General features: G+C 41.7%; 1 protein-coding gene across 3 annotated transcripts in view; it reads right to left on the bottom strand.

Moving 5' to 3' along the window:
• Positions 1–25,812, bottom strand: part of CRELD2 (cysteine rich with EGF like domains 2) — a 49,423-nt gene that overhangs the window by 13,933 nt on the left and 9,678 nt on the right. For 2 of the 3 annotated variants that reach the window (XM_029615951.1, XM_029615950.1), the window contains exons 2-4: positions 20,869–20,951; positions 9,308–9,418; positions 5,411–5,502 (exon numbers count right to left, since the gene is read on the bottom strand). In XM_029615951.1, coding sequence (XP_029471811.1) covers positions 5,411–5,502; positions 9,308–9,418; positions 20,869–20,951 — 286 coding nt within the window. Of the gene's footprint in view, positions 1–5,410; positions 5,503–9,307; positions 9,419–18,836; positions 18,958–20,868; positions 20,952–25,812 lie in introns of all 3 variants that reach the window. The other variant, XM_029615952.1, reaches the window with a different exon arrangement.

Here is a 25,812-nt window from a genome sequence, read left to right as displayed (position 1 = left end):
AGTTCACTCTGCATCCACGAAAGGGCTGAGACCAGGACTGAAACCTCCCCAAGGTCTGCCTCTGGCCTGCGCCCGGAGCCCTGCTATGACGGAAACGTCTTTGGCCTCGAAAGCAAACCAGCAGAAAACCTTTTCGCCCTTTAGATTTGTCTTCTATTAGCTTGTGCACCTTATTATTTCCGAGCTGCTTTATCAACTGCTCCAAGTCCTCTCCAAAAAGAAACTTGCCCTTAAAAGGGAGCGCCCCAAGCTGTGCCGACCAGTTTCACAGCTACAAGAGTCTCCTAGCTGATATCATAGAGATCATTGTCCTAGAAGAGGTGCTAGTAAGATCATATAAAGCATTGGCTCTGTAGGCTACCGCTGCTTCTAAACCTTCCGCCTGCTCAGATTCCTGGGGTGAGAGATCCCTGGCACTTTGTAACTGCTGCACCCATCTCAGGCTTGCCCAAAGCATAAAACTGCTGCACACTGCAGCACAGATGTCCAGAGCAGAGTGTTCAAAAATCTTTTTGAGGTGCACCTCGAGCTTCTTGTCCTGCAAATCTTTCAGTGCTGCTGCGCCAGCTACTGGAATTGTGGCTCTCTTAGTAACCGCCGATACAGAAGCATCCACCTTCGGCACCCTCAAGAGCTCCAGGGTCTCCTCAGGCAAAAAGGATAAAGCTTATCCATAGCCCTACTAACCTTAAGATCAGTTTCCGGAGTTTCCCACTCCCTGATCATCAATTGCTTGACATCCTATGGAAAGGAAAGTCCTGGCCGGGCCCCTCAAACCAGCCATGACCGGATCCACTGTGTCCTGGCCCACTCCTCCTGCAGAACCGCTATTGCCAAATCCATCAGGACATGCGGAATCATAGGACTCAGCTTTTCCCTCTGAAACAGGTGAACAAACTTAGGATCGTCCCCTTCCATGGCCGGAATCTTTCCAGGCTCTCCCTCCTGATCCGGACCACTATGGAAAGAGCAACACCGAGGAGCCATCCCCCCCGAGGGCAACTCCTGGTTGGACTCCTCCGAGGAAAAATCATCTGCAGTCTCCTGCATCGCCGGACCTCTAACCTTACGGATCCTTGTGGCTCTGGTGTCCCTGGCAACCTGGGCACCTTTATGGGCGGACCCTTCGTATGGAGGAGCAACTTGACTTGACCTGACATGCTTAATTTAATAAAAGAATAAAACCCAGAGAAAATTGAGAAGGACCACACAAATCCCCCTCCAGGGGATCGGGATCGCTTCCAGACTGCCCCCTAGGGCCCCCGGCCTCCTCACGGCTAGAATTGGCCGGCGACATCACTGGCAGGAGATCCCCTCCCCCTGCTGCTCTCTCCCGCAGCTGCAAAAGTTTTCAAAATGGCCACCATTCCCACACTTATCGGGAATGGGTTGGCCACTTCCTCCACAGCAGCCAGCGACCTGCCAGGGCCATGCTGCTTAGATGATGACACTAGAGAACCCCATGAAGAGCCCTCCCCACCGGAGAGGCAACGAGAGCATTGGCCACACATGGAGAGTTGCGAGCAGTGCTCTCCACACACAGAGCAGCGGTTCGCATGCGGCATGGCCAGGCATACCTAACCGCATGGCAGATGCCTGAGCACCCTGCCTTCACCTGTTTTCAGCAACAGGGCGAACGCTAGAAAATAAACAAGCACCACTTCTGTTCTTACTTTTTTTTTTTTTTTTAAGGAAACTTTACTGACAAGAAAGAAAAAGAAAAAAGTTTACTTCCCTGAAGAAGGGTGGCAAAAGCTTCCCACGATCCTTGCTGAAGGGAAGGGAGCCAGATCACCAAATGTCACTCCCAGCATATCCAAGAGAGCAAATTTGGGTCCCCAACCCCTGCTTGTGCTTAACCTTCTACCAGGAGAGATGGCCCCACCAGGACCTGCCAACCTCCTGGGAGGAAAGTCTGAACAATGTCCAAGACCACCTAACTGCTGGAGACAAATACTGAGGAGATATAGGTGGAATACCGGTTTAAGAAGTGGTGCCTGTCAAACTTTGTCTCCATCTGCTGGAAGGGAGGCAAAACTCAGGAGTCTGGACTGATCTGGTTACATACAGGGAACTACTGATTTTAAAGAGACTACATTTATAAAATTATGCTGGTACTGCCTACCAGGAAGTCAAGAGTCTTAGCAGAAAGAAGAGAGGATATTTTAAAGGTTGAGCTTTCCCACAGCTCAGCTGTTGGTCAGCCTGGCCAGTAGCACCTAATAATTTACTAGTCTGATTCTAAAGACAGTTTTTCCTTGGTCAGCAAGGATAATCAGTGGCAGGGTAACTGCCCTTTCACCTGGAGTCTGCTGAACCTAGGCCAAAGGTCAGCCCTATAAAGTTACTTCTATTAGAGCCCTGACATTATATAATGGCAAATATAATGGAGGAAGAGCAGTTAAAAAATGTGGCCATTTGTTTTGAAAAGAGTAAGCGTTTTATAAGGTCCTCCTGTAATATATCACAATCCGCTTGTGATTTAACTACTCTGAATAATTTTGTATCATCCGCAAATTTGATAACCTCACTTGTCGTATTCCTTTCCAGATCATTTATATATATATTGAAAAGCACCGATCTAAGTACAGATCCCTGAGGCACTCCACTGTAAGGACATTGCAAACTGGTTAAAAGACAGGAAACAGAGAGTAGGATTAAATTGTCAATTTTCTCGGTGGAAAAGTGTAAACAGTGGAGTGCCTCAGGGATCTGTACTTGGACTGGTGCTTTTATATATAGAAATAAATATAGAAATATATATAGAAATATATATACACATATATAAATATATATATATATATAAATATATATATAAATATATATATATATATATATATATATATATTTCTGTTTCACTGTAAACCGGCATGATTTGCATTTAATGCAAGAATGTCGGTATATAAAAGTTAAAAATAAATAAATATATATATATATATATATGTGATCTGGAAAGGAATACGACAAGTGTTATTTACTTACTTATGTACTTATTAACCTGCCTTTTAGTTATTAACTGGTTAACCATATTATATACCTTTTCTCAAATTAACTATTTTATGTTTATTTATGTTTATGTTTATTTATGTTTTCTCAAATTAACTATGTTCAATGTAAACCGCCAAATGTTCAATGTAAACCGCTAAATGAAGCGATAGTTACGGTTCCTTAACGATAGTTTTGGTTCCTTGTAAACCGGGGTGATATGTATACTATACAGGAACCCCGGTATATAAATTCTTTAAATAAATAAATAAATAAATAAATAAATAAATAAATAAGTGAGGTTATCAAATTTGTTGATGATAGAAAATTATTCAGAGTAGTTAAATCACAAGCAGATTGTGATACATTACAGGAGGACCTTGCAAGACTGGAAGATTGGGCATCCAAATGGCAGATGAAATTTAATGTGGACAAGTGCAAGGTATTGCATATAGGGAAAAATAACCCTTGCTGTAGTTACACGATGTTAGGTTCCATATTAGGAGCTACCACCCAGGAAAAAGATCTAGGCATCATAGTGGATAATACTTTAAAATCGTCGGCTCAGTGTGCTGCAGCAGTCAAAAAAGCAAACAGAATGTTAGGAATTATTAGGCAGGGAATGATTAATAAAACGGAAAATGTCATAATGCCTCTATATCGCTCCATGGTGAGACCGCACCTTAAATACTGTGTACAATTCTGGTCGCCGCATCTCAAAAAAGATATAGTTGCGATGGAGAAGGTACAGAGAAGGGCAACCAAAATGATAAAGGGGATGGAACAGCTCCCCTATGAGGAAAGGCTGAAGAGGTTAGGGATGTTCAGCTTGGAGAAGAGATGGCTGAGGGGGGATATGATAGAGGTCTTTAAGATCATGAGAGGTCTTGAACGAGTAGATGTGAATCCGTTATTTACACTTTCGAATAATAGAAGGACTAGGGGGCATTCCATGAAGTTAGCAAGTAGCACATTTAAGACTAATCGGAGAAAATTCTTTCACTCAACACACAATAAAGCTCTGGAATTTGTTGCCAGAGGATATGGTTAGTGCAGTTAGTGTAGCTGGGTCCAAAAAAGGTTTGGATAAGTTCTTCGAGGAGAAGTCCATTAACGGCTATTAATCAAGTTTACTTAGGGAATAGCCACTGCCATTAATTGCATCAGTAGCATGGGATCTTCTTAGTGTTTGGGTAATTGCCAGGTTGTTGTGGCCTGGTTTGGCCTCTGTTGGAAACAGGATGCTGGGCTTGATGGACCCTTGGTCTGACCTAACATGGCAATTTCTTATGTTCTTATCTAATTGTTATTTCACTAGTGCATATATGTTTCAATACGAAAGACAAGAGATTCAATTCCAAATCGACAATGCACTTTGGTCCAGATGAGACAGATACAAAGGTGAACCTTTCAACTTCTGAAACGAGTGGTTAAACAAACATGGCATATTACTATGGTATCCTCTGGACAATATGCTATGACATTACAGCATCCAAATGAAGCAGATAGTCTTTACAGTAAGATAGCTGGTGGCTCTGCTGGGGAGCTTCTGCCTCCCAGCCAGCCAGATATTGAGGGTGGAGGTTCGAACCCTGCCTGGGGAATCAGAGGATGAATTTGCAAGTGATTTCCATTGGAGTTTTACTATAAATGGGAGTGCCCCTACTAAATACCAAACTCCGAAAAGCCTTTCTAGCAGATGATGATATACATATTTATACCCTTAAATTTCATCTCAAAAGTTTTTTTCTGCAGAGCCTAAGCTAAACTATTTTGTTAGTTTTTCCTTGATCATCTCCATCCTGTCTATATCCTTTTGGAGACAGGGTCTCCAGAACTGGACACAATACTCCAGGTGAGCCTCACCAAGAACTTATCCATAGGTATTACCACTTCAGGAAAGTCTTTTCTGTTGTAGATCTTAGTGTCATCTGCAAAAAAATGCAAAACATTACCCCATAGCGCCTCTGCAACGTTACTCACAAAGATACTGAACTGGCACCAGAACTATCTGTAAGGAACTCAACTAATCATCCTTCTTTCCTCAACATGATCATCATTTACCACTACTCTCACTCTCTCAGCCAGTTTCTATATATTCCATTCCTTGGAGTCTAACATCCAGCTGCTCAGTTTATTGATGCATCTCCTGTAAGAGACAGAATAAAAAAGCCTTTGTTTGGAGTTCAGGAGGCCGGAAGACAGCTAGAGTGGCTCTTGTAGACAAGAACAAGGCTGCACTGGAGATGAGGGGTGATAGGGGAACAGATTGTCCTGTAATATAAATTTCTTTTAACCTGACTGAAGAAAATGAAGTGGAAACTCTGAAAGTAGCTTAAAGATTTGCTGAGTGTGCATTGAGTTGATATGTGCTTATAACGATTAAGGACCCATACTTATTTATTAAAAATAAAAATACTGTTACCTAGACAATCTGGTCCATGCGTTCCATTAGGGCAACAAACTTCTATAGTTTCAATACAAAACCACTCGAATAAATCAGGATGCTGTTTCTGCCTGAAAAAAAATATATATATTATTTTTTGATACATACATGCTTACATAGCTATATCATAAAAGAAGATATGAGGGAGGTTGCTGCAACATCCTCCCCAGTAGACCCAGCCCAGGTGAAAATTGAGAGCTTTTTCAGTCCAGCCCTGAGGGAAGCGTTGTGAACCCACCTGTTGAGCCAATGCTGGATTCACCTGCTTCACTCAGCCCGAGTGCAACGGCAACCCCCTCCCCTCCCTTCTTGGTCTGCCTTGAGGAAAGAGTTTCTCCCAAAAAAAAAGAAAGAATAATATCATCATTTGATTTAATAGAAGTGGAAAATGTACCATCTGTAGATGTGGGAGGAAGTAATAAAGGAGAATTAGTTGTAAGAGCTTTGAAAGGGGAAGAGGAGGGACCCTTCAATGAACACAGGAATGTGTTAGACATTGGAGGGTTAGAATTAGCCATCCAAACTCCCACTAAGAAACTAGAAAACCCATTGGTAATTACTTTGGACTCCGTCTGGACAGCTATTATAACATTAGAAAAATCCGTAAGGGTACTAAAAACAGAACATGTACAATTGGAGGACTTGGAACAGAAAGTATCTCAAGTCCAGAAAGTTCAAACGGGTATATTACAAGGAGAGATGATTCAGGCGAAAAACCTCGAAAGGTTAGAAAATGAATCAAGATACTTAAATCTGAGAGTTATAAATTTCCCTCAGATCAGACATACATTGATACAAGAAAAATGTATATGAAAGAGGTTTTAAAAATACCACCAGAGGCTATTCCTCCTCTTGCAAAGATATACTACATTTCCTCTAATAGAGTGAATGAAGAGCAAACACCTCCCTTGAACGTAACTGAGATTCTTGAGACAACTACTGATGAGATTGTGGAAAAGAGAGGAACTGTATTGGTAAAATTCGTATTCCCTTCGGATAGGGAAACAGCTCTTAGATTGTTTTTGCGAAATAGAGAGGTTAAATTTTGTGACCATCAGATCTGGATTTTTCCGGACATAGCCAGAGTGACAACATAGAAGGAAGGAAATCCTGGCTATGAGACAATTAGCTGAACAAACTGGGGCTCAAATGGTAGTTTGCTACCCATGTAAATGTCTGTTAAGATTGAACAACGTGAGATATATATATTTTGAACCAGCAGATTTAAAAGTGTTTCTAGAAGCTAAACTAGTTGGGAGTAATGCTGGCTAAAGAGGATGCCGTATAGTAAAGAATGGGGAGGCACTCTTCCTTTTTTCCTAATGATATATTACCTTTAATATTATGCTCAATTTATAAACAGATTGTTTACTGCTGATTTCATAGTATATAGGGTATCTATTGATAGACTTTATATAGAAGATAATATTGGATGGTTAAACTTGATTGGTAAAACTTTTCTTTGTTCCAATGTTTTGTTATATTCAATATGACTTAGTTTTCTATTTTGAGACAATAGATATCCGTATTGTATTTTGGCATGTTATGTCATGACATTTATAAAATTATAATAAAATATAAATAAAAAAAATAAATATATGATAACTGTGAATTTACTGTTCTAATTGAGCTTAAAGGAAACTCAGGCCGATTGTGAGGGTAAAACAAGTTCCATAAAATAAATTTTTTAAAAAAAAACCTCTTTACTTTAAAGAACAAGGTCTCACAGGCAATAAGTTACAAGAAGAAATATCCTTAACCTCCATGCTAGATCTCAGATTTGACAATTTTCCAATGGTTTGTTCACCTCCCCCCCCTCCCCACTCAAAGCCAAATGAAACAAAGTGGATGGTTATGTCAGTACTGTGCCGAAGGAGGGAAATGTAAATATGAGCAAAAAGATGTAGAAATAAAAGCTCAACAAGCAAGCCATTGGCGACTGGATTGTATTAGTCCAATAAAAAGGCATAACGGCCATTATAAAGTCATTTTTCATATTTTGTGTCAGTGCATCAGGCCTGCATGCATATAAATGAGGGTTCCCCCTTACACGCATCAATACACTATACGCCATAACTTTCAGAGCTAAAAAGGTTTTATTGGGAAATGGGGGAGAACAAAGCATATATGTACCCAAAATAACAAAAGTGAAATCCAATAATTGAGTGAGTCTCCACCCTCAACGAATCAATATTTGGTGGAAGTATCTTTGGCAGCAGTTATAGCTGCAAGTCTATTGAATAAGGAATGATCTTCCTTGAGGTTACAGTTAGCAGCCATACTTTGCTACAGGGGACCAATTAAGAACTTGCATGTAGCTGCACACCCAGATAGAGTCCATTTTCTTAGAGGGGCCAAGCGTATCAGACCCATTTTTAGACCACTTGACAGGGCATCCCTCTGAGCTATTAAGACAATCATCTCTGTAGGATCTCTCCTTAAAGATAGCCTTTCTGGTAGCCATTGGTTCAGACAGTCATATCTTGGAGGTACAGGCTCTGTCATGCAGAGACCCCTACTTGGTAATGTCATCAGATTAAGTCACTTTCCAACCAGTTCCCACCTTTTTGCTCAAAGTGATGTCCCCATTTCAACTGAATCAGGTGGTATCTTTTTTCATGAAAGGTCATGAAAAAAGTTCCAAATGTCACCTATCGGATGTCCAATGTATACTCTTAAGGTATCTAAAGTTTACCAACTCCTTCAGGAAGACAGACAGGTTGTTTGTATGGAGGTCCATGGAAGGGAGAAGCAGCCTCCATCCAACCCAACAATAGCCATATGAATTAAGGAAGCAGGGGTAAACAGGCAGCCATGCCAGCAGAGCACAGGTAGCTCCTGAAGAGATCTGTAAGGCAGCCACCTGGTCTTCCATGCATTCCTTTATCAAGCATTACAGACTGGATGCACTGGCTGAGGCAGATGCCCCCTTGGGAGCAAGCATCCTTACAGCAGCACTTGGGTACTTCCCATGAGCAAGGAATGATCGAGCAGGAAGATAAAGAAGGAGAAATTTAATCATACCTGATATTTATTGAGGACATATACAACAGTATAGACATTAGTTGAAAAGAAGGAATTGTGCGTGTTAGGATTCACATAAGTCTGCAAAGGCTTGTTTAAACAAATAATACTTTAGCACTTTCTTGAATTCTTTTGTCTCGCCTAGGGATTTGAGAGTTTAAGGTAAAGAGTTCCAAAGGATATGGCCTGCAATGGAAAATTCACGCTCACAGGTTGCTACTAATCTTGTGAATTTAGGAGAGGGAATTTGCAGAAGGGATTGATTTTTTTTTTTTTTTGGACCTTACAATAATGTATCTGTATAGATTGATGGTGTGGCCTACTCGAGTCTTGTGTGCAGTTCTGGTTGTCCCATCTCAAGAAGATATAGTGGAACTTGAAAAAGATAAAGAGAAGGGCAACAAAAATGAGAGAGAGACTCTTCAGCTTGGGGAAGAGACAGAGGAGATATGATAGGAGTTTATAAAATCATGAGTAGAGTAGAGAGGCATATAGGGAAGTTATTTATCCTTTCAAATAATACTAGGACTATGGGACACTCCATGAAACTAGCAGTATAGGAAGGCCAGGGTCTTACCTAGTTTTCATTGCCTTGGTCTGAAGCAGCAGTACAGCCACTTCAAAATCAGTAATAAGATATTTCTTTAAAAAAATTTAAAAAACCCGTACTCAATGGGTGGCTAGAAGCATGACAAATCCCAGAGGAGGTGGAGAAGTAGAGGGAAATAAGAGATGCCGTGCATAGTAAACCATATCTTGTTTTTGGAGCACTTCATTTTTACTTATATTTAAAGAAAAAAAGATGCTATAAAGTTACTAGGGAGAGCAATTAATTTTCATTTGGTTACTTACATTTTGAACCACCATTTCTCAATATATTCCTCATGCTCTTCTATCATGTAGTTGCAATCAAAGTCACTGCTGTCACACAGTTTTTCTATTATCTCAACAAGACGGATTTCACTAAGAAATATAAAAATACATCATTAAGGCAAGTTAAATTAAGGACTGCTATACGCATGGAACAAGAAACCTGGAAAAGTCATAGCAATGGTAGCAGTTAGAAAAAAAAGCAAACAATCTAAAACTTAAATTCACTTATTTATTCCATTTACTCCAAATTCACAAACTAAGCCTGATAGCTCTTTCTACAAAGCTTAATTTTAACTAAACAGCAGATTGTAGAGTTCACCCAGCGATTTCAGTTAGGGTTAACAGTTCCTTACATAAGTAATAAAATCATATTAGCCTTGGATCCATTTTACTGTACACCCACTAATTGTGCCAATAAAACTGACATGTTCTTAAAATAACTTTTTAAAAGATTGGGCAATAAGAACCTACATCACCATAAGAACATAAGAAATTGCCATGCTGGGTCAGACCAAGGGTCCACCAAGCCCAGCATCCTGTTTCCAACAGAGGCCAAAACCAAGCCACAAGAACCTGGCAATTACCCAAACACTAAGAAGAACCCATGCTACTGATGCAATTAAATAGCAGTGGCTATTCCCTAAGTATAATTGATTAATAGCCATTAATGGACTTCTCCTCCAAGAACTTATCCAAACCTTTTTTGAACCCAGCTACACTAACTACACTAACCACATCCTCTGGCAACAAATTCCAGAGCGTTATTGTGCGCTGAGTGAATTTTCTCCGATTAGTCTTAAATGTGCTACTTGCTAACTTCATGGAATGCCCCCTAGTCCTTCTATTATTCGAAAGTGTAAATAACAGAGTCACATCTACTCGTGCAGTAAAGGGAATTTCACCACAGGTCACGTGATCACATCTGCCCAATCAAAGCACTATTTCTGAGTATATACAACTTTACTCTTACATATGGTAAGCAACAGGATTAAAAGTACTTCAATTTTGTCTCCTTTTTTGTTGTAGCATGTTCTGGTAATATGCGTAAAAATAAAGAAGAGTGAAGATAGTATGCTTTCCATACATACAAATTTCTATGAGATTTGCTGAGCTCTGGTTTTTGCCAGCAAGCAAAAAGTGTGTATGTATATATCACAACAGGCAATCAGATATTTCAGTGATCCCAGTATCTATATAATATTTATGTTGGAGATTCAATGTCAGCATGTCCTTCAGAAGTGTCATTATGAAATTAGCATGGGGTGGGATAGTGCAAGGAGACTGAACATTTCCCCAGTAGTTTTATACCAATGGTTATTTCTTTTTCCAATAAACTGATTTTGATTACTTTTTTTCATGGCAGTTTTGGCATATACTCCCTAATCGCTGTCTTAGAGGATGGAAGAATCCCATCAGTTGATGCCATTAGATCAGGGGTGGACAAACTAAGGCTTGCAGGCCAAATCTGGTCCTTTCTTGCTTTTAATCCGGCCCATGGAAGAAATTAAAAAATGCACCAGATGCGGCCCGCCAAGGCCTTGCAACCTGCCTGAGTGATAATGTGCTGAAACATTCCTTTGTTGATGAGTCAGCAGGTAGGACGGCATCGGCACACAGCCAGAAAGATGTGGACACTGGCACATGACCTGGCTGAGAAGAGACTTAGAGATGAAGCAGCAACGCCTGCTGGAGCCCAGGTGGCAGAGCCGAAAAAAAATAAATTGGTTCTTACCTGCTAATTTTCATTCCTGTAGTACCACAGATCAGCCCAGACTCCTGGGTGTTGCCTCCTCTCCAACAGATGGAGACAGTTTTACTGCCACATAACACAAGGTGCCACCTGCAGTCCCTCAATATTAATCTGTACCCAAGCCAAAATCCAAACAAATCCAAACACCATAACTAACATCCCCTGAATGAGCAGTGGAAAGTGGAAACCTGGAACAGAAAACCGTGGCACGCAAAACCCTGTGTAGGACTAACACAACCTGTGCCATTCTTCAGAGCAATCACAAAAACAAATCAAGCAGACTCTCCAAATTTCCCTTTCCTCAAGAGGGCGGGACTCTGGACTGATCTGGGGTACTACAGAAATGAAAATTAGCAGGTAAGAAACAATTTTCCTTTCCCTGTACATACCCAGATCAGTCCAGACTCCTGAGATGTACCAAAGCTTCCCTAAATGGGGTGTGACTGCGAGTATACTTTCACCAAAGTTCATGGTCTTTGGGGCCTGGACATCCAAACGGTAATGCCTGGTGAAAGTGTCCAATGATTTCCAAGTAGCCGCCTTACAGATATCTTGCAGTGACACTTGCTGATACTCAGTCCAGAAGGCCGCCGGAGAACAGGTAGAATGAGCCCTTAGCCCCTCCGGGACAGGGCAACCCCGACAGATATTCACGGAGCTAATAGCCTCTTTCAACTACCGCGCAATTGTGGCTCTTGACACCTTATGATCCTTTTCTGCACCATTCCACTGCACAAAAAGACAATCTGACAGCGAAAGCTGTTCGTGACCTTCAGGTATTGCACCAATGCACGCTTTATATCCAAACGTCGCAACTCTTTTTTGCCTGAGGCGCCATAGGATCCAAATTTGGGAAGGACGGGAGCTCCACTGACTGATTTAAGTGGAATTACAACACTTTCATCAAAAAGAAAGGAACCGTCCTCAAGGAGACCCCTAAATCCAAAATTCTCAAAGGCCTGAAGCTCCAAGATCCGGCACACTGAACAAATTACCACCAAGAAAACCACCTTCAAACTGAGATCTTTCATAGAAGCTTGTTTCAGAGGTTCGAACAGAGCAACACACATGCTCTTAAGGACTACATTAAGGCTCCAGGAAGGATAAGGCTTCTGAACCAGAGGATGTAAATGCTTTGCTCCCCAGAGAAAATGCACCACATCCAGATGTGCAGCTAAAGATGCCCCTCGAACCTTACCTCGAAGACAGCCCAAAGCCGCCACTTGAACCCTTAGGGAATTAAAGGATAAACCCTTCAACAAACCCTTTTGCAGAAAGGCCAAAATGTGTGTGTACCACTGTGGCTCATATAGGATCTAACCCCTTGCTCCATACACCAGGCCTCAAACTCTCCATACCCTCACATATGCCAAGAAGATGGAAGTCTTCCTAGACTGCAAGAGAGTAGCGATGACCCCTTCTGAATAACCCTTATTCCTCAATTGCTCCCTCTCAAAAGCCAAGCTGCAAGACAAAAGTAAGCCGCCTGACCTGAAAATATGGGACCTTGATGCAGGAGAATCAGTAGATGAGCTAGCCACAACAGACCATCCACTGCTAAGTTGATCACGTCTGCAAACCATGGACGCCTTGTCCACTCTGGCACAACGAGGATCACGTTGCCTGGATGGACCTCCTATGCATCGCAAGACCGCGGCCAAGGCGGAAACACATACAGAAGGATGCCCGGCCAATGCAGAACTAAGGCATCTACCCCTTCTGCTCCTCATTCAATTCTTTGACTGAAGAACTGTGGGGCCTTGGCATTGCGGAAGGTCACCATTAGATCCATGCATGGTGTGCCCCATCTGCAACTGATGAGGCACATCACTTCCTCTGACAGCTCCCATTCTCCGGGATCCAGCTGTTGACAGCTCAGAAAATCTGCTTGCACGTTGTCCATGCCCACTATGTGAGAGGCTGCTAACAGTGCTATATGTTGCTCTGCCCAGTTGATTAGATCCTAGGCTTCCTGAGCCACTGCCCAACTCTTGGTGCCATGCTGTCAGCTGATGTAAGCTGACAAGACTCTCACTGGATTCTCCCGCACCAGGAGCAGAAAGGCCTGTACAGCCAAACGTAGAGCTCTTGTCTCTAAGCGACTGATGGACCACAAGGCTTCCTCCTTCAACCACAGCCCCTGAAAGGACTGGTCCTGACACACCACTCTCCATCCGGAGAACAGGAAATTTCATCCACACCTTGTCTCAACTTGTCCAGAATGAGCCATCATGAGACACTGGACAGGACAAACTCCATAAGTGGAAGTAGCAGCTGAAACTGCTCCGACAATGGGTCCCAGAGGGATAGTAAAGCCGACTGTAGAGGCCTCATATGAGCAAACTTCCATGGAACCAAGGTGGAAGCCACAGACCTGAGAACTTGCAAGTAATCCCAGACCATGGGTACCTGCTTCCTCAACAATCCGTGAAGTTGAGCTTGCAATTTGGAAATTCGCTCTTGGTATCGAAACACACCCCCAGGAATTCCAAAATCTGGGAAGGGAAATGATAACTCTTGCACAGATTAACTATCCATCGCAATGATCTCAGGTGCTGGAAGACTAAGTCCACTGTCTCCTGGCAAAGGATTTCTGACTTTGCTTGAAGCAGCCAATTGTCTAGACAGGGAAGAACCAAGACCCCGTCTCTCCAGAGAGTCGCAGCCACCACAACTATCACCTTGGTGAAGGTCCTGGGTGCGGTCGCCAGACCGAAGGGCAGGGCACAAAACTAAAAATGTTCTCCCAGAACCATGAATCGCAGAAATCTTTGATTGGGCCGCATTCCTATGTGCAAGTATGCTTCGGTCAAATCCAGATACGCCAGAGACCCTCAGCCTGCCCTCTTTGCCAGCCTTGGGCGCACCGAAAACCCCTACACAGCTCTAAGCCAGCCTATGGCTTTCCTGGCCTTATAAGATTTATGCAATGAGGAGGACAAAATCACAGGAAAAGGTAGAAGAGGCATCTGGGTTCTCCAGGGGATCCTCCTGAGTGAAGCCCCTCAGTATCTTGACCTCCCCTGGAGGTCCTAACCACCGGGGATAAAGAAGAAGGGAAATCCCCCCTCTCCTTCCATGGCCCGCGAGGCAGCTGCGAATGTGGACAAGTTGGCCGCTGTTCCCGCTTTTAGCGGGAAGGGATCATCCTCAAGCTGCCATGCTGGTGAGAGCCTCGCAAGCTCATGGTGCCTAGCCAGTCACCGCCACCATCCCCGAAGTGCCCTCTCCGCCGGAGAGGCACCGGCAGCATCAGCTATCGCGCGTCTCCACAAGTAGCACAATATGAACTGTGCGGCATGAAACCGGACTCCAAACTGCGACAACAGAAGAGCCGCCTGATCGCCTAAGAAGAGGAATCTGGGTAAAGCATGCCATCCCACAGCAACCCGTTTACTCCCTTTGCCTTGATTTCTTTAAAAAAAAAAAAAAAAAAAAAAAAAAATCAGGCAGAAGCAATCAATACGTCCCTTGAAAAAGAATGGCTGCAGGCTCTGTCCATCCTTCAGGGCGAGGGAACTGGAACCCCCAAGATTTCTGCCCTGTCCAGTGATGAAGGACTGAGCAATAAAGGGTCCCCGACCCCCTGTTCATCCACCTCACAGACCAGAGGGTATGGCCTCACCAGTACCAAACAACCCCCTGGGAGGCAAGCACTCCTCAATCTTCTAGTCTCACTTTTTTTTTTTTTTCAAAACTCAGAATGCAAGCTTTTCACCTCCAACATCTGCTGGAGACAGAGAAATACTGAGGGACTGCAGGTGCTACCTTGTCTTATATGGCAGTGTAAGTAAAACTTTGTCTCTATCTGTTGGAGGGGGGAGGCAAAACCCAGGTGTTTGGACTGATCTGAAGAGAGACGAAGTAGCAGCACCCGCCGGAGCACAGGCCAGTAGGGTCGAAAAAAGAAAAAAAAGTTGTGGCAGGGGCGTCTGCCAGAGCCCAGGCCAGCAGGGCTGAAGAAGGAGAGGAGAGTTGTGGCAGCAGAGACTGGGTGATGGGCCGCCGCTTCAACCCAGGCTAGAGGGGATGACAAATGAGCAGTGATACAATTGTGGTTTGGGAGCATGTTTGTGTGCCAGAGCGAGAGAGAGAGACTGGTAACCTGCTTGTGTGTTTGCCTGTGAAAGAGCGAGAGAAAATATTGGGAGCCTGTTTATGTGTGCGCGCCTGTGAAAGAGAGCCTACAATCTTAGGTATGGAGAGGGGGGAATTTTTGTTATCCTTATTAGTTTTAATTATTGGGTGTTTTATATGTCTGTTTTGAAATATTTGATTTTCCTTATTCTTCTTAATTATTATTAGGTGGTCCATTTGTCACCTGTTTTGAATTATACTTTTTATTAGTATGGTTTCCTCACTGTTATGATTGCTTTATATTTATTGACTTTGTTTTATAAGGAATGGTGATATTTCTGTTTCTGATTTATTGCACTGCATGTGTGTCTGGTTTTCAGTGGTTTCCAGTCCAGTTTTTTTTTTTTTTGTCTGTACCTTACTATTTATGGCCTACATTTGTGACTGAGGTGAGATAGACTGCTAGCTGGGAAAACACCTGTACCTTGTGGGTTGTAGGTTTTTCTGATTTTGGTAGAGGCTGGGAATCCATGACTGAAGGGGTTCATTGGGTGCTAAAAATGAAGGCGTTTAAGCCTGCTGGATACTGAAATGCCTGCAGCAAGTGGTGGAGATTTGAGTGCTGTGTCAAGGACCTACCTGCCACGCCCCATCCTCTGGCCCTAGTTAATTTGTAATGTGGCCCCATCACAAAATCGTTTGGCCACCCCTGCACGAGATCACCATCATTACCCGCTTCCCTTAGTTTAGATCAGGTCAGAAGGTGTCACTGCCAGAGGTGTATTTGAGTACTTTGTGCTCAAGGACTTATGCAAAGCACCAGCCTCTGCCAATCCCAGGTCTAGACAGGTACACACAATTAGTGCAGTGCCTCTGTCTATATCACAGATAAAATATATAATCAGAGGTCCTATACGCGACACAATATTCACCAAATGAATCATTTATTTATTATTTAACAAATTCAATATAAATTATCCTCCTCTAATACATAGGAACTCCTAACTAGACAAAGGAATAAAAACCTCAATCATTCATTACCCCCAGTCATACTTTACACATACATACCATCCTCTAAAAAATACTCCAACATGATTAGTGTGTTTAACAAATATCTTGTGAACATTTCATATAATATACAATTTGCTCTCTCTCAGTGTATACCTCATGAAATATTAAATGTCTCTCTTATATGTTTATATGCCCTTTATATGCCCGACGACGATCTCGTTTCGTCCACCGTAGCAGACTTCCTCAGGGATATGTTCAAAAACACAATAATCAATCACGTTGAAGTTAAATATTGCACTTCCCGATCACCATAAAAAACACCCTGTTTCTTCTCATAACCCTACTCCATAAAGTGCCTTCCCACGTCCAGCAGGAACTCCGAAACTCATAGCGAAGTAACCGAACAAACTCTTTCTACTTCCGTGTCCACATTACTGCCGTACTTCATCAATTATGGCTTCCCTTCACCTCCATGTCTCATGGCGAGGTAACCAGCTGCACTCTTTTTACTTGCTTCTCCGTATATTCTTAAAAGGACTATTAGTATTTACGATATTGTCAAGCTTCTTCAGTTGAGACTTCCCTTCATCTCCTTTCACTAAGACCACCAAACACATCTACTTCTTGAATATTTCTTAAACCCGACACGTTGTCTTCTTCCGATTCGGCGTGCCGAATCGGAAGAAGACAACGTGTCGGGTTTAAGAAATATTCAAGAAGTAGATGTGTTTGGTGGTCTTAGTGAAAGGAGATGAAGGGAAGTCTCAACTGAAGAAGCTTGACAATATCGTAAATACTAATAGTCCTTTTAAGAATATACGGAGAAGCAAGTAAAAAGAGTGCAGCTGGTTACCTCGCCATGAGACATGGAGGTGAAGGGAAGCCATAATTGATGAAGTACGGCAGTAATGTGGACACGGAAGTAGAAAGAGTTTGTTCGGTTACTTCGCTATGAGTTTCGGAGTTCCTGCTGGACGTGGGAAGGCACTTTATGGAGTAGGGTTATGAGAAGAAACAGGGTGTTTTTTATGGTGATCGGGAAGTGCAATATTTAACTTCAACGTGATTGATTATTGTGTTTTTGAACATATCCCTGAGGAAGTCTGCTACGGTGGACGAAACGAGATCGTCGTCGGGCATATAAAGGGCATATAAACATATAAGAGAGACATTTAATATTTCATGAGGTATACACTGAGAGAGAGCAAATTGTATATTATATGAAATGTTCACAAGATATTTGTTAAACACACTAATCATGTTGGAGTATTTTTTAGAGGATGGTATGTATGTGTAAAGTATGACTGGGGGTAATGAATGATTGAGGTTTTTATTCCTTTGTCTAGTTAGGAGTTCCTATGTATTAGAGGAGGATAATTTATATTGAATTTGTTAAATAATAAATAAATGATTCATTTGGTGAATATTGTGTCGCGTATAGGACCTCTGATTATATATTTTATCTGTAATCCCAGGTCTAGGCCATATATTCTAATCTCTGTTCCACAATGAATGTTCATGAGAGTTTATCAAGTATTAGATCAAAAAGCCAGGTAAATTTGCACATTTGATTACTCTGAATATTAGGTATGATTTGAGCAGGTAGCACATAAAACTGGATTTGAAACTGTCTTATACAACAAAAGTTAGTCAACCTACAAAAAACATTTAACATTTCTATTTAAAAAATACTAGTGAGCATTGTGGGAGGGGCAGGCAGGGAAATATCCCTCCAGTGAATTTATATTTCTCAAGAATTTCAATCTTAGGGTCCAAACAGCTGGACTTTCCATGATCCGCTGCTCCTAGCAGACTGCACAAAAAAATGAAAAACAAAAGGCTGCTGGTTCACAACGATTAAGGCTTATCTCTAAAAATATAAGCTTAGAGATTAAAAAATGTGTGACCAATATCTCAAGAGGTCACATATTCTGACACTCAAATTGCTATATTAGGATTTGAATCTCAGCCTTGTTCTTAGTTACTAGAATGTGCCAACTTTCAATTAAAAAAAAAGACAAAGTGGACTGGGGTGAAGATGTTAATATATTTAACTGATAGAGAGACAGGAGGAAACCTATTGAAAAAACTTGTATACATCTTGCCCATCCGTTGTAGGTGATTACCTCGTCTCACCATATACAAACAGAGGAAGGAGCAAGGGAAGGGAGGATATAACAGAACTTGAAAAAGTACAGAGAAAAGCAACAAAAATGATAAAGGGGATGGAAGGAAGACTAAGTAGATTGGGCTCTTCATACTGGAGTAAAGGTGACAGAGGGAATATAATAGTTATAAAATGATGAGTGGCGTGGGAAAGTTAAGTAAGAAAAGGATATTTACCCTAAACTAAGACTAGGGAGCACTGCATGAAACTAATAGGTCACAGATTTAAACAAATTTAAGAAAGTATTCATTCAATGCACAATTCAGTTGTGGAATTTGTTGCTGGATCTAGCATAACTGGGGTTAAAAAGGGTTTTGACAAGTTCTTGGAGGAAGAGTCCATAAGCTATTATTATCCAGATGGTCTTGGGAAAGCTCCCATTTATACCTGGAAGTGAACGACAGGGAATGGATCTACTCTTGAGATCTGCCCAGATGCTTGTGGCCCGTCAGAGAAAGGATAATGGACTCTATGGTCCTTTGATCTGATTCAGCACAGCATACCTTATGCTCTTAAGGGGAAAGTAGCTCCCATATCTGTAAAAGGAAAGGCTGTCATGTATCTGTGTGATGAGAATCAGCATGATTTGTGCCACGCCAAGGAGAGGGACAGATGAAATGTTCCCTGCAAGGAAAGGAGGAGGAGAGAGAAGCAATTGAAATTATTGATCAGTACTGCCAAAACGAAGAAGAGCCTAGTGAAAGGGGAATATAAATTAGCAGGCTAAATTTCCCCTGAAACCAACGGAGTCGATGCCAGTGGGTTGGTCATGGCTGGGTACCATTCAAAGTCATAGGACACTGGTGGCCTGATTCCTAGGCAATGATCTTATTACTTTTAGTGGTAAGTCATGGTAGACGTGATGAGGAAGAAGGGAGGTGCCTGGATGTTGGTTTAAACATGGGCACTTGTATGCACATCTGTCCAGGCTGGCAGAGAGCCAAATAGGATATCCTACAAGCAGTCAATCTTTTATGGCTGGCAGCTGAGAGATCCTTAGCAGTACAGCCAGAAACAACCAGGCAGCCTGGGTGGACTAATTGATCTTTAGCTGTCGTCACCTGCTATGCTACTATGTGAAAAGTATCTTGGGAGAAAGCATCAGAAGTGTTAATATTAGCTCTTCTCTCAACTAACAGTACAAGTACAAGACAAATTACCTAACAAGTACTCTGACACTCATCAATGTCATCTGTGAGGTATGTTCTGTCTGTACTAGTGCAAATAGTTGCCTGATTTACTAAGACTTTTCTTCCACCCTCTATAGGAAAAATGCTTAGTAAATGAGTCCCAGTATTAGAAATAGCCTTGATAAAGACTTGCTGTCACTGCCTCAAACAAGGCAATGTCAAAAGGTTGCATCCTTTGGGCTTTTTATCTATAATATAACATTTTTAACTTTTGTGAACATCAGCTTCCTATTACATTTCTTTATTGCAGCCTGCCATAGCCAACAGACCAGATTGTCCCAAATGCTGTTACTCCTGTATCTGAAATCTGTAAAGTCCCTGGAGATTTTTTGTTTGCTTGAAAAATGTAACACTTGGAATGTAAAATAGTACAGCTTTGGTTTTAAAACTTAAATTACTCACCTTTCCAAATCTAAGCTCAACACAAGCTACTTTTCAAGAACAGTATTTCCCTGTCCCAGAGGGCTTACAATTAAAGAGGCGGATGCAGTTATCAGAGTGTCAAGAAACTGTGTACTGGTTTCAGTGCACAATAATAATGCCCAGATTAATTTTTTTTTTTTTAAACTCCCTAGGCAGTAAGCTAATGAAATGCATATGCATTGGGAGTTTAAAAAAAACCCCACATTTAAGAATAAAATTTTTATTTGGCACATGACCAGCTCGGGATGTGGTGGAAGGCATCCATGATGGGCCATAAGTAATGGCAGTCACCGTCACTATGTTGGCTACATATTGACTTATCCGGTTATCTGGTGCAGGTGACCACTACTTAGCTAGATAACTATTTATCCAGCTTTTACGCTCCTCCAGATAACCGGATAAGTCAGTACTTATCCAGGTAAGTGGCAAGAGCCACCACTTAAGACAGTTAAGTCAGTATTTATTCGCAGGCAATTTTTAACTTTTTAAAAACATTTTTCCACTTTTTTTTTTTAGGTGTGTTAAGTAGCAGTACAGTGGCGCTGGAAACTTAACTCCAACTTTGACCCAGAGTTAAGGTTCCAGCGCTAAAATTGTGCACTGGCCAGCTGCAGTCTCTCTGCATCGAGGAGTACTGCTTAATGCCCTCATTTGCATGGGATGTCCATGTGAGGGCGGTAAGCAGCACTGCCGTTCAGAAAGATGCATTTTCTACACGTTCAAAGCTCTTTGCTGCTTCAGCAGCGAGTTTTGCACACTGAAAATGAAGGGTTGACGAAGTAAAGGCAAACGCGCCTTTCTGCATCAGCCTGAAAGTTTGTACCTGAGGTAAGGGAGGGTGAAGTGACTTGCCCAAGGCTACAACCGTTCTGTTCTGGCAGACCAACATGCAGCTAACTCTGAAAAAGTACAAAATCTGTACCTGGTTTCGTATTTTGATAGTGTCTTTTCTTCCCAAGCAGTGTTCCCACCACCAAAATTCTTTTTTGCTGTATTTTCTAATCCCTATGGGAATAAAATAGTACATTTGACATCCTTTTACTGAATACATAACATAAATAACTACATGCATGAGGGAGAACCAATAAAATTAAGTTAACTCTTCGGTGGTTATACTCAAATTCTCCTTATTTACTGACTCCCCCCAGATATATACATTCAAACAGACAGTCTCATAGGCGCTTAGGGCTAGAAAACAACTATGCATCCTTTTCATAAAAAGTAATGCTCTCTGAAGTTTGGGGCTTGGTCAGTTTAAAGAAAGCTCTCTCACTGCACACTATTATCATTTACACAGTGCACAGTAAAGAAGAAAAAGAAATTGAAACTTTATACGGTGCTATTGGCTAAACTCTGTCCCTTCCCCCTTCTCCCAAAACATGAGCATAGCCTTGAACTTCATTTTTTGCATATATGTTTTCTGAGAATGATCCAGATACACACTAGCTAAAGTCTGAAAATAAACAAGTATATGTTTATAGCATGTGCACATTTTAGCAACAGCTTGTCAGGCCCTATGTATGCAAAGGTTAAATTTTTGCCTGATACATTTTCCTTTATTGAGTCATGCTAGACCAGTCCATTTCCCTTAGGATTTCTCCGCCTCTCAGCTACCAGAGACAGAGATCATTCCCCTGTCATCCTCTTTTGTATAGAGGAGGAAGTGGTCAGAGGCCCTTACCAATAGTCATCTACCACAGCAATGAAACTACATTATGGCCGCCGCCCCCCCTTTTTATCCATATTTGGATCACTCAAGGTCACCCCACTTTCCAGGCAAAAGGGAAGTGTAGAGAGAATGAGAAAATTGAGAGGAGAGAGAGAGCAGAAGCTTAGCTCCTTGAATGGCTCTGCTTATGTTTCCTGCACTCCTGGGTAGGGGGCCTGGACAGGTTTAGCAGACTCAGGAAAAGAAAATTAATCAGGTAAGAATAATGTAACCTTCTTTTTCGCCTGACAGACCAATCCATTACCCTTGGGAGATACAAAAATCTACCCTCTACATAGGGTAGAAGGAAAACAGGGCTGCCCTGAGAACCCTTAGACCCAAAGGCTGCATCTTCCCTTGCCAGCATGTCCAGCCTATGGTGCTTGGAGAACACATGCAGGCACGTCTTGGTAGCAGCCCTGCAGATCTCCTTTGGAGAGACCAATGAAGCTTCTGCCCAGGAGGCGGCCTGTGCTTTAGTAGAATGTGCACACATTGCCACCGGTGCCTGCCTGCCCACCCTTGAGTAAGTATGCCAAGGAGATGGCTTCTTTGATCCATCTCGCTATCATGGATATTGAGGCTGCTTCTTCCTTTTGTGGCCCACTGAAAAGTATGAACGATCTACTGGTTTTCTTGAAGAGGCTTGTCACCTTCAATATCTTAGCACCATGCCATGCACATTGAGTAAGTGCAGAGTGCTCTCATTGCCTTTGCATTCCTCTTTTCTGAAAGCTGGTAGAACCTGATTCAAATGGAAAGGGGATATCATCTTTGGCAGAAAGGAGGGCAGCATTGTTGTGATATCACCAAATAGGGGTCTCTACAGGAGAGGGCCTGCAATTTGGAAATCTCCGCCTTCCATGTTGCAATCTCCTTGTTATGGGGAATATAATAATAAAAGAAGCCATTTCTAACTTTGTATATAAAAATTTACATTAATTCTGATTATGAAAATTTAGAAAAATTATTGTTTTTTGGACATCAGATAATAGACTGTTAAACAAACTTGATAACAAAACAACAAGAAGTAAATAAGCCTTATCTTATTATTAATTACAGTTTACATAATGTAAATTGTATAAGTAGCTTCTCTCATAATATTGTCTAGGAATCTTTAAGGGTAAAATAATAGTAATGTGGTATAATTCTAAATTCCTGTCTTTCATCTCTGCATTAACACTCACACCAAATCATCCTGATGGGTTAAATCAGGGTAAGAGGAGAGACAGGATGCGGAGATGATAAAAAGAAGAAGAGGACTTATCTTTGTCTCCAATGATGCAATATTAATAATGCCTGTTATAATTTCTCAATGCCTTGAAAATGCAGTTGAGAACAAGTGTCTCTTTCTGATTGGATGTATGTTCCAATTCTCTCTCTCATAAAAGGACTTCAAGAACAATATACTATATGAATAGCCAAGCTATATGATGCTACTAGCCTATACAGTCAAGGCTTATAGGCATGGCTATTTTGTAACACTCAGCAACAGATGTCCATCTGTAGTATAACATATATCATGCTATTTCAGATCCTTAGCAATTCTTGTCAATCTCCAGCAAACTGCTGTCCATTGTAGTGTATTTAAGGAAATGCAGAAACTTTGTTATTAAACAGTCATTTTCAATATATGTGTGTCAATGTAACAAACAAACACAAGAATCAATTACTCTACATTCTTCTCTTGACAATCTGCTTCAAACAACCTCTAGACTAATGCAGGCTAAGGAGGTTGTGGTCTTACACACTATTAGCATCATGGCGACTATTGCTTGTGAGTATCCTCTACTTCGCAGTCATGCCCTTTTCAAGGGCCAGGTCATATGCCAAGATGGTGCAAGGGCTCCTGTCTAGATTGTGTCCCGTCTTGGCTACTTCTGTTCTTTGGGCTGATACCAGACAAACTTCTTTTTAGGTGGGCTCCTCCACTTTCTGTTGTCTTGCACATTGGGAGTCCCAATCGAAGCCTGACCCTGTATGTCAGGCAGAATCAGGATGCTATCCCTTTGGATTCCATGTTCATAATTTTTGGTAAGAAGGCCCTCTGCAGTTGTCCATTGAACAAAGCACAATCAACACATTATCTCCTTTTCCACCTCTATACAGGATCGATGCTTTGAATAATATGGTCCCTCCCCAGTCAGGCTGACCTTTGGGTTTGGTGACCCTTCATGTGGTTTCCTTAGATCCTCTCTGCTTCCTTGCCAACCCCGTCTCATTCCAAGATGAGTCTGTATGGCTGGCATCTGACGAGACCTTAGGGCGGTCACTGTTTTGACTTCCCAATCGGAACAAACTGCTGATGCCAGTCAGCCCCTTTTTTCCTATTGTTATCCTGTGTGTTTATAAGGTCCCCAATCTGTAATGGGGGTCCTATAGCATCCATAACAACATGCCATATTGGGTCAGCCTAAGAGTCCATCAAGCCCTTCTCTGTACCTTCTCCAGCACAACTATCTTTTTTTGAGATGCAGCGACCAGAATTGTACACAAGGTGCGGTCTCACAATGGAGCAATACAGAGGCATTGTGACATTTTCTGTTTTATTCATCATTCCCTTCCTAAATTCCTAACATTGTTTGCTTTTTTGACTGCTGCAGCACACTGAGCCAACGATTTCAATGTATTATCCACTATGACGCCTAGATCTCTTTCTTGGGTTGTAGCACCTAATATGGAACCTAACATCGTGTAACTATAACATGGGTTATTTTTCCCTATATGTATCACCTTGCACTTATCCACATTAAATTTCATCTGCCATTTGGATGCCCAATTTTCCAGTCTCACAAGGTCCACTTGTAATTTATCACAATCTGTTTGTGATTTAACTACTCTGAACAATTTCGTATCATCTGCAAATCTGATTACCTCACTCGTCGTATTCCTTTCCAGATCATTTATAAATATATTGAAAAGTAAGGGTCCCAATACAGATCCCTGAGGCACTCCACTGCCCACCCCCCTCCACTGAGAAAATTGTCTATTTAATCCTACTCTGCTTCCAGTCTTTTAACCAGTTTGAATCCATGACAGGACATCGCTACCTACCCCATGACTTTTTACTTTTCCCAGAAGCCTCTCATGAGGAACTTTGTCAAATGCCTTCTGAAAATCCAAATATACTATATCTACCGGTTCACCTTTTATCTACATGTTTATTAACCCCTTCAAAAAAGTGAAGCAGATTTGTGAGGCAAGACTTGTCTTGGTTAAAGCCATGCTGACTTTGTTCCATTAAACCATGTCTTTCTATATGTTCTGTAATTTTGATCTTTAGAACACTTTCCACTATTGTTCCTGGCACTGAAGTCAGGCTAACTGGTCTATAGTTTCCCGGATTGCCCCTGGAGCCCTTTTTAAAAATTGGGGTTACATTAGCCACCCTCCAGTCTTCAGGTACAATGGATGATTTTAATGATAGGTTACAAATTTTTATTAATAGATCTGAAATTTTATTTTTTGAGTTCCTTCACAACACTGGGCTGTATACCATCCGGTCCAGGTGATTTGCTACTCTTCAGTTTGTCACAGGCCTACCACAACTTCTAGGTTTACCATGATTTGGTTCAGTCCATCTGAATCATTACCCATGAAAACCTTCTCCGGAAGAGGTATCCCCCCAACATCCTCTTCAGTAAACACCGAAGCAAAGAAATCATTTAACCTTTCTGCGATGGCCTTATCTAAGATAAGGCCCCTTTAACCCCTTGTTCATCTAACAGTCCAACTAACTTCTTCGCAGACTTTCTGCTTCGGATATATTTTTAAAAGTTTTTACTTTGAGTTTTTGCCTCTACGGCCAACTTCTTTTCAAATTCTCTCTTAGCCTGTTTTATCAATGTCTTACATTTAATTTGCCAATGCTTATGCTTTATCCTATTTTCTTCTGTTGGATCCTTCTTCCAATTTTTGAATGAAGCTCTTTTGGTTAAAATAGCCTCTTTCACCTCACCTTTTAAGCATGCCAGTAATCATTTTGCCTTCCTTCCTCCTTTATTAATGTGTGGAATACATCTGGACTATGCTTCTAGGATGGTAAGTTTTTTAACGATGTCCACACCTCTTGCATATTTTTTACCTTTGTAGTTGCTCCTTTCAATTTTTTCAATTTTTCTCATTTTATCAAGGTTTCCCTTTTGAAAGTTTAGCACT

Source organism: Rhinatrema bivittatum, chromosome 9 (assembly GCF_901001135.1).
Source record: "Rhinatrema bivittatum chromosome 9, aRhiBiv1.1, whole genome shotgun sequence".
Taxonomy (NCBI): domain Eukaryota; kingdom Metazoa; phylum Chordata; class Amphibia; order Gymnophiona; family Rhinatrematidae; genus Rhinatrema; species Rhinatrema bivittatum.
The sequence above is the reverse complement of the archived record's forward strand: the minus strand, read 5'-3'. Positions and strand labels throughout refer to the sequence as shown.